The sequence below is a fragment of the Neoarius graeffei genome, chromosome 11 (genome assembly GCF_027579695.1).
Source record: "Neoarius graeffei isolate fNeoGra1 chromosome 11, fNeoGra1.pri, whole genome shotgun sequence".
Taxonomy (NCBI): Eukaryota; Metazoa; Chordata; class Actinopteri; order Siluriformes; family Ariidae; genus Neoarius; species Neoarius graeffei.
The window spans coordinates 80,435,187-80,444,513 of NC_083579.1; the positions used below are offsets into that span (position 1 = coordinate 80,435,187).

A 9,327-nucleotide genomic window follows, 5' to 3' on the forward strand; every position below is an offset into this window, starting at 1 on the left:
AGCTGCTAAACTTGGTCTACACAGGCTGTGCACTGAAACCGTGCAAGCTCTCGCAGCCTGCTGGCGGATCCGCACGTGACGTCATGAATCTAGCTCCAGACTCCCTTGGGATTTTTCCAGACGCATTTTGTTATTTTATTTTTTTCTGCTGTAGACAGATGGCCTTGTGCAAAATTACCCTTCTGGATGAGTGTGTAAAGGGACATACTTTCATATAAAAAAAATGAAATTGGTCCAGGATATGCACTTTAAGAGGTGTTAAAAGCCTTAAAATAAATTCAATTTTTATTGCAGAAACATAATCTCACACTGAAAATTGTAGAAAAATGTAACCCTTAACTCAAGTGAATTAAAAATAAAATAAAAAAATCCCTGACTAAGAAATAATTATTTTTCATAAAATCACCTGTTCCACAATTATTGGCACCGATAGCAATTCCTAGAAAATAAATGTAATTGAAGCATTTCTATCATTTTTACTGTAGTTTATAAAGTTGATCAGAGTATCTAGGAACCTTTAATTGGTAATTCATCACATCCTGTTTCCCTGGGGTATAAATATGATGTGACACAGAGGCCTATTTCTCTTATCCACTCTTCAACATGGGAAAGACAAGAGAACACACCATTCAAGTCAGGCAGATGTGTGTCAACCTTCATAAGTCAGGCAATGGCTACAAGAAAACAGCCACTCGCCTACACCTGCCCATATCTACAGTCAGAGGAATTGTCAAGAAGTTTAAAACAACTGAAACAGCTGCAAACAAGCCTGGACGAGGATGCAAGTTTATCTTGCCACCACGCACAGTGAGGAGGATGGTAAGAGAAGGAAAAAGTTCTCCAAAGCTCACTGTTAGAGAATTGCATCAAAGAGTAGCATCTTGGGGTCACAAAGTCTCCATAACAACCATCAGGCGCTATCTACATGCCAACAAGCTGTTTGGGAGGCATGCACGGAAAAAGCCTTTTCTCACTTACAAGCATAAACGTAAATGTCTGGAGTTCGCTAAGCGGTACTGGGACTTCAACTGGGACCGTGTGCTTTGGTCAGATGAGACCAAGATAGAGCTTTTTGGCAACAGACACTCTAATACATCACAAAAGATGAGTATGCAGAAAAGCACCTCATGCCCACTGTGAAGTATGGGGGAGGGATTGGTGATGCTGTGGGCCTGCTTCTTTTCCAAAGGCCCCAGGAACCTTGTTAGGGTGCATGGCATCATGAACTCTTTGAAATACCAGGACATTTTAAATCAAAATCTGGCGGCCTCTGCCCGAAAGCTGAAGATGGGTTGTCGCTGGGTCTTTCAGCAAGATAATGACCATAAACATGTGGCCAAATCTACACAAAAATGATTCACTCCTCCCATGGCCATCTCAGTCCCCAGACCTCAACCCAATTGAAAACCTGTGAGGTGAGCTGAAGAGGAGAGTGCATAGGAGAGGACCCAGGACTCTGGATGATTTAGAGAGATTGTACAAGGAGGAATGGTCGAATATCCCTCTCTCTGTATTCTCTCATCTTGTGAAATGTTATAGGAGAATATTAAGTGCTGTCTTGTTGGCAAAAGGGAGTTGTACAAAGTATTAACATCAGGGGTGCCAATAATTGTGGCACACATGATTTCATGTAAAATAATTATTTCTTAATGTGTTTTTTTTCCCACTGAATAAATGCACTTGAATTAAAGGTTGGATTTTTCTCTTTTTTTGCATTGTTGTCCTATATTATTTTTAAAAAATTATTTATTAGAAGCCTAAGAACATATCTTAACGAGGGGTGCCAATAGTTGTGGAGGGCGCTGTATGTTCCCAAGAAGTATATAAAGGGTACAAATACAAAAGTACCTTAAAGGGTGCTGCCCCAGTGACAAGCCGTTGTAGCCCTAATGGTACAATAATGTAACTGGATGGACATATGGGGAATTGGGGCTGTAGTAATGGGCCGGGACACTGGGGGGAGCTGTGTGATTTGCTGCTGAAAAATACTGGGTTCAAGGGAACAGGAAGAGGAGCCTATAAAAGCTGGGCCTATTGAGGCTCTGGGGGTGGGTTTTTTTTTTTTTTGCTCTCTCTGTGTCAGCAGTGGGTAAGGTGGATGGCGTGCAGTTTTGTTTTCCTCTGTTTTCTTGATTTTGTGCTATTTTTATGTGTTTTTGTGTTATGTTTTGCCAACTTGATTTTGCTTTAGCTGTGTGGAATATTGTTTAGCTCACTAATGTCATTGGTGTTGTCCATTTTGGTTATTTTGTGTGTGTGGGTGTATTTTCATTTTGTTTGTCCCAGCCAAGGGCGGCCGACCTGGGTTGTGGCTCTGCACGCCTTCTGCCTTCCTCAAGTGGCTCAGCCAGTGGTCTGGTTAATTATAGCAGCTATTTTATAGTGGATTGTGTGTGGCCTTTGCCTTTTTTTAGTAATATTAGAATAAAGAGAAGATAAATGTCTTTTAATGTTAATAAATTTTACAGGTTATCTGGGGACTGCAGGCTGTAGCCACTGTGTGTTTATCTACTACTGGGCCTTTGTGTGACATTTTGATGTGTTTGTAGCCAACAGTAGTTATCGAGTGCTGTGATTGACTTGCAGTGGTTGCAGTGTGGTTAGTAGGATGTTTGAAGCACTTATGCATTTTACTTTTTATAGTTGTTTTGTACTCTTGGTGTGATGCTATCTTGCATTTGGTGTGTTTATTGTATTTTACAGTCCCAGTAGTGGGTGGCTACCTCTGACTGCTTCTTTTCTCTCCCCTGAGCTTGAGTTAAATAAATCGTAAATTTTCAGTATTCGATTCTTCATTTTTATTGGTTGGTCGAAAGAACCTGGTTACATCTTTGGTGTAGTCAGCAGGATCAACTAAATTTTTATTTCATTGAAGATGTCTCAGAATGAGAATGAAGGAGGGGGCAGATCAAGAGCTTTTTCAGTGCCTACCTTTTTCCCATTTATGATGCCTTGTGCTAAATTCTCGGGGGGTAGAGGGACAAATGAGTGTATATTTAAACAGTGGCAAAATGACCTTGAAATGTGGTTTAGAATGTATGGCATCCCTGCTGAAAATCAACTAGACTGGGTTCTAAGTTGTTTTGGAGGGGGAAGCAAAGTGGGAAGTGGCCATTTTGCCTCATGATCAGAAAAATACTGTTGCAAAGGTGTTTCAAAAGTTGGAAAGTTTGTATTCTAGTGTTGTTCCTGCTTCTGTCTTATGCTCTGTTCTTTAACTGTAGGCAGCAGGCTGAGGAGTGTGCGGGCCTTTGCCCTCCGCCTGCAGGAGTGCTGGCAGAAGATGATGATTCATGATGTCCAAAACATCCTACACCCAGATATATTAATGCGAGATCAGTTTGTTGCAGGGCTCTGTGATGGTCTGAAAAGAGAGTTAAGAATGAAAATAACACTGGATAACAATCTTAAGTTCACAGATGTGAAAACTGAGGCGATACTGCGGGCGGGCCTGGAGGAAAACGACAGGGTATGTTGTGGAATGGTGAAAGCGGCCACGGCCAAGCAACCTTGGGAAGATGATCTACAAAAACTCAAAATGGAACTAAAAACTGAATTGGCAAAGGAGGTAGAGGCTCAGGTGACTAATCTTTCCCAATCTCTCTTCCAGGGTATAAGGGAGGAGTTTCGTAAAGTGAGGTTTGAGGCTCCTCCAATCCAGACACCCTCTCCACCTCTTGTTTCACAAAGATCCCGTAGCTTTTCACCAGGCCCTAGGTATCAGCGAATGAAGACCCAGTCTAGGCCCCATGAGTATGACGAACAGGGGCAGCCCATCTGTTATCAGTGTAGAACCCCAGGCCATATTCCACACCAATGCCCTCAACAAAACCTACAGGCCCCTTTAAACTAGCTTGCCCCGCTGTTGCGGATCGAACAGCGGACCATCCAGTACATGATCCATCCTCCATGCTGACCCAAGCATGTGTCCCACAAGCGTCAGAGCCCCTTGCTGGGATGGTGGGGGATTGTCCCATGATTCAGGTATCCATAGATGGTGTGGAAATCTCCTGCCTACTAGACACCGGCTCCTAGGTATCCATGGTGCGCCAAGAATGGCTTCAGAGACACTTTGGGCAAGATGGCCAGCGCTTGGAGGATCCAGCTTCTTGGCTTGAGTTAAGGGCTGCCAATGGTAAGGAGATCCCATACCTAGGGTATGTTGAATTTCAACTGGACATAGCTGGGGTGACATTATCTAATGTGGGGGTGATCGTTGTAAAAGAGAGCTGTTTAAATGTATCAGGCCTTGTAGGAATGAATGTGATTAAGCAAGTATGGCAAGTTTTATTACAGAGCACAGCACCTGGCCAGTTGAATAGACAACCAAAATTAAATGGCCTGGGTAAATCTCTGTGGCGGGAGGCTATGCATATTTGCCAAAAGGAGCAAGGATTTGTGACCTCTGATGGTTTTGTAGGATATGCATGCCTTTCCAGCCACTGTCCTGTGACTGTACCTGGGAACCTGGAGCTGTTACTGAACTGTCGAGCCAGAAGTGGACCAGGAGGTTGAGGGTATGAAGCTTTGATGGAGCCATTACCCATACAAGATGGACTTCTGGTAGCTCAGGCCTTGGTGAAGGTGGGGAGTGGCCGGATGCAGGTACGAGTACGCAACATCAGTAATGCCCCTTTGGTAATCTACCCTTACCAGAAGTTAGGAAAATTGTCCTTATTGGACTCCTGTGAGGTATTTGATGATGAACCTGCATTCCAAGTAGTTAGAACTGACAGTGTGGAGGCCCAGACTCCAAGCAGGGCTGAACCAACTGTATACCAGCCAAGCCCCACTGATATAAGACCTCTCCCACCAATTGATCTTGAAGGGGTAGCCCTGTCAGCTGAACAGAAGAGCAAGTTGACCAGCTTGCTTGGTAAACACCAGGTTGTTTTTTCTCAGCATGACGAGGATTATGGCTGTACAGATACCATCTTGCATAGAATCCCTACAGGAGAGGAAGCCCCTATTAGGCAAAGGTATCGCCAGATTCCACCAAATTTGTATGTTGAAGTCAGGGCCTTGATCAAGCGTATGCTGGAGGCTGATGTCATCAAGCCAAGCTCAAGTCCATGGTCGTCGTCCATGGCCGTCACCCATAGTCTTAGTGTGTAAGACTGCTCTATTCGGTTCTGTGTTGACTACAGGCAACTAAACCAAGTCACTAAGAAGGACTCTTATCCCTTGCCCCAAGTAGAGGACACATTAGCTAGTTTGAAGAAAGCCTGCTGGCACTCTACACTAGATCTGGCATCTGGCTATTGGCAGGTCAAAGTTGATGACAGACAAGGAAAAGACTGCATTTACGACTCCCATGGGACTTTTTGAATTCCAAAGAATGCCTTTTGGCTTATGTAATGCGCCTGCTACATTTCAGTGCCTTATGGAGAGTTGTTTGGGAGACCAGAATTATCAATCCTTGTTAATTTATTTGGATGACATTGTTTTTGCTTCTGATTTTGACACTCACCTTGATCAACTTGATTTTGTGTTCTCCCGCCTCTCTGCACAGGGCCTGAAGCTGAAACCAGACAAGTGTAAACTCTTCCGCAATAGTGTCCAATACCTCAGCCATATTGTGTCTTCAGAGGGAATAGCTCCAGACCCTGAGAAGGTGTCGGCAGTCCAGCAGTGGAAAGTGCCAGCAACACCAACTGAGCTATGAGCATTCTTGGGACTGGCTGGCTATTACTGCCGATTTGTCAAAGGGTTCTCTCAAACAGCTGGCCCTCTACATAGACTATTGGGGGGGGGGGGGTATTCACATAAAAACACCAAACCCAGAGCACCAGGTTTTGCTTGGCATTGGACAGAAGAATGTGATTTGGCCTTCTTACGTCTGAAGCAAGCTTTAATTCAGGTTCCAATCCTGTCTTTTGCTGACTTTAGCTTGCCTTTTCTGCTCTATATAGATGCTAGTCACCAAGGGTTGGGTGCAGTACTCTCCCAGGTCCAAGAAGGCCAAGAAAAAGTGATTGTCTATGCCAGTAGGGGCTTGCAAGGTGCTGAGCGTAATGATGCTAATTACAACTCTTTCAAATTAAAGCTCTTGGCATTGAAATGGGCCATTACAGAAAAATTCCATGAATATTTGCTTGGCTCTGACTTTGTGGTGTACACGGACAATAACCCTTTGGCCCATCTTTCCACAGCCCGGTTAGGTGCAGTGGAGCAATGCTGGGTGGCTCGGCTGGCAAGTTATAGGTTCCAGGTGAAACATAGATCAGGAAAATCTAATGTCAATGCTGATGTGTTGTCTTGTTATCCCCTAGGAACCCCAAGGGCATCAGAAGAACAAGATGGGGTGGAGGTCCCAGGCTTTCAGGATGTGACTGTGGAGGTGGTTCAGGCATGCTTGTTGGGGGTGTGTGAAGCAGAATCAGCACCTGAGCTGGCAAAAGCTCCATGGATTGGAGAGGGCTGGTTTGCTGAAAAGTGGGCTGAGGGACAACAAAAGGATCCAGCCCTCTCATGTGTTCTGTTCTTTCTGCAGATCAAACGGCCACCTCGGGCAGCTGAACGACAGTGGGAGAGCCCCCAAGTGCTTCGCCTGCTTAAGGAGATGCCCCGTCTGCAGTTGCGACAGGGAGTATTATACCGGCAGATCCAGGACCCAAAAACTAATGCCCTTCATTACCAGCTCGTGGTACCCCAGAGCCAACAGCAAAAGGTGTTCGCTAGCTGTCATGAGCATATGGGACATTTTGCTGCAGACAAGACATTTAAGACACTTCAGACCAGGTATTATTGGCCCCAAATGCTTGTTGACACCAAGTGGTGTTTGGAATGCCCTCAGTGTGTCCTCAGAAAAAAGCCCACAAATTCAACAGTTAGTCTTACTCCCATTACAGCCTCCTGCCCCTTAGAACTGATTACCATGGACTTCCTGTCCCTAGAACCCTCAGTAGGTGGATTTGACAATATTATGGTCCTCACTGATCATTTCACTAAATTCGCCTGGGCTGCTGCAACTCGGGACCAGACAGCAAAAACGACAGTGAGGGTGATGTGGCAACAGGTCATCCAGTACTTTGGATGTCCTGCTCTGTTCCATGCTGACCAAGGCCCGAACTTTGAAGCTGCTGTGGTGAAACAACTGTGCGACTTATACGGTTGCAAAAAGAGTCACACTACCCTGAGGGTAATGAGCTCACAAAGATTCAATCACACCCTACTGGGCATGTTGGGTAGCCTGGTAGAAGAAAAGAAGTGCAGGTGGGCAGATTACCTACCCGAGATGGTCCACGCTTATAACACTGTCCATACCTCTACAGGCTACACCCCCTTGTACCTTATGTTTGGAAGACATGCACGTGCGCCAGTGGATGTCCTCCTGGGAGGGCCATTGGAAGAATCAAGCACAGTCGGAGAGTGGGTCCAGAAACACCACGAGTGCCTGTATTTTGCCTACAAGAGAGCGGGTGAGTTGAATGCAGGGGGAGCACAGAAGCAAAAGAGGCAACATGATGGCCAGGGGGTGCTGGGGCCATTAATGATGGGGGGAAAGGGTGTTATTGCGTAATGTGGGTCCTAAAGTGCAGGGTAAACTTGCAAATTTTTGGCATAATGTACCATATGTAGTGGTTAAACAGCCTAATCCTGATGTCCCTGTGTATGTGGTTAAACCTGAAAGGGGAGAAGGGAAGGAGAAGGTTTTGCATAGGCGGTTGCTCCGTCCTTGTCCTCTGTTGTTGCAGGCCCCAGTGCAAGAGGAACATGGTGAATCTGAGCCTGTGGGACAGTCATTTATGTGGATGCCTCCACCAATTCGATGGCTGCCCCCTTGGCAAGGGGTGGCTCCATCTATTACACCACCAGGAGAAGATCTAGAGGCAGCTGAAGGACTCCGGAGGTCTCAGCGCAGCTCTAAAGGCATCCCACCTCAGCGTTATGGTGATATTTGATCGGCAGCACAAGGATGTGCTGTGAAAAAGCGGTGGGGGGTGTAACTGGATGGACATATGGGGAATTGGGGCTGTAGTAATGGGCCGGGACACTGGGGGGAGCTGTGTGATTTGCTGCTGTAAAATACTGGGTTCAAGGGAACAGGAAGAGGAGCCTATAAAAGCTGGGCCTATTGAGGCTCTGGGGGTGGGTTTTTTTTTTTTTGGTCTCTGTGTCAGCAGTGGGTAAGGTGGATGGCATGCAGTTTTGTTTTCCTCTGTTTTCTTGATTTTGTGCTGTTTTTGTGTTATGTTTTGCCAACTTGATTTTGCTTTAGCCGTGTGGAAGATTGTTTAGCTCACTAATGTCATTGGTGTTGTCCATTTTGGTTATTTTGTGTGTGGGTGTATTTTCATTTTGTTTGTCCCAGCCAAGAGCGGCCGACCTGGGTTGTGGCTCTGCACACCTTCTGCCTTCCTCAAGTGGCTCATCAGCCAGTGGTCTGGTTAATTATAGCAGCTATTTTATAGTGGATTGTGTGTGGCCTTTGCTTTTTTTTTTAGTAATATTAGAATAAAGAGAAGATAAAGGTCTTTTAATGTTAAATTTTACAGGTTATCTGGGGACTGCAGGCTGTAGCCACTGTGTGTTTATCTACTACTGGGCCTTTGTGTGACATTTTGATGTGTTTGTAGCCAACAGTAGTTATCGAGTGCTGTGATTGACTTGCAGTGGTTGCAGTGTGGTTAGTAGGATGTTTGAAGCACTTATGCATTTTACTTTTTATAGTTGTTTTGTACTCTTGGTGTGATGCTATCTTGCATTTGGTGTGTTTATTGTATTTTACAGTCCCAGTAGTGGGTGGCTACCTCTGCCTGCTTCTTTTCTCTCCCCTGAGCTTGAGTTAAATAAATCGTAAATTTTCAGTATTCAATTCTTCATTTTTATTGGTTGGTCGAAAGAACCTGGTTACAATAATGTACTTTGTTTGCTGAGAGTGTATGCTGCCATTTATTCTGAAAATAATATTAATGTTTCCTCGACCTGTACTCACATGGGGTACAGTGGTGCAGCAGGTCCCCGGTTCAGCCCGGATTTGTGTGTGCCATTTCTGTGCATGTACTCCCCATGTGGATTTCTTCAGGGTTCTCCAGTTTCCTTCCAGAGACATGCTAATGGGTGGACTGGCTACACTAAATTACCCCTCGCTGTGAATAAGTGGGTGCTGCATCCTGCTGTCCCATTCAGTGTGTATTCTTGCATCATTCCCAGTGTTCCCATTATGATTATTATGATTATTGTTATTATTATTATTATTATTATTATGCTTCCTTGCATGTTACACTAAATTTTTAATTCAGGTGAATATCTTACTAGATTACTTTGAAGCCACTTCTAAATATCACCTAAATATCAGTAAATAAATATTTCATGGATCTGACT

General features: G+C 44.8%; 1 protein-coding gene across 2 annotated transcripts; it reads left to right on the top strand.

The window, feature by feature from the left end:
- The first annotated feature begins 2,005 nt into the window (after nt 1–2,005).
- Nucleotides 2,006–8,777, top strand: LOC132894655 (uncharacterized). 2 transcript variants are annotated; one of them, XM_060934775.1, is made up of 2 exons: nt 2,006–4,605; nt 5,513–8,777. In XM_060934775.1, the coding sequence occupies exon 2, from the start codon at nt 6,563–6,565 to the stop codon at nt 7,520–7,522; it is 960 nt and encodes a 319-aa protein (XP_060790758.1). In that variant the 5' UTR covers nt 2,006–4,605; nt 5,513–6,562; the 3' UTR covers nt 7,523–8,777. The 2 variants fall into 2 exon arrangements, with proteins under 2 accessions (XP_060790758.1, XP_060790757.1); XM_060934774.1 differs by lacking the exon at nt 2,006–4,605 and having other exon boundaries at nt 5,693–7,421; nt 7,698–8,777.
- Nucleotides 8,778–9,327: the final 550 nt, after the last annotated feature.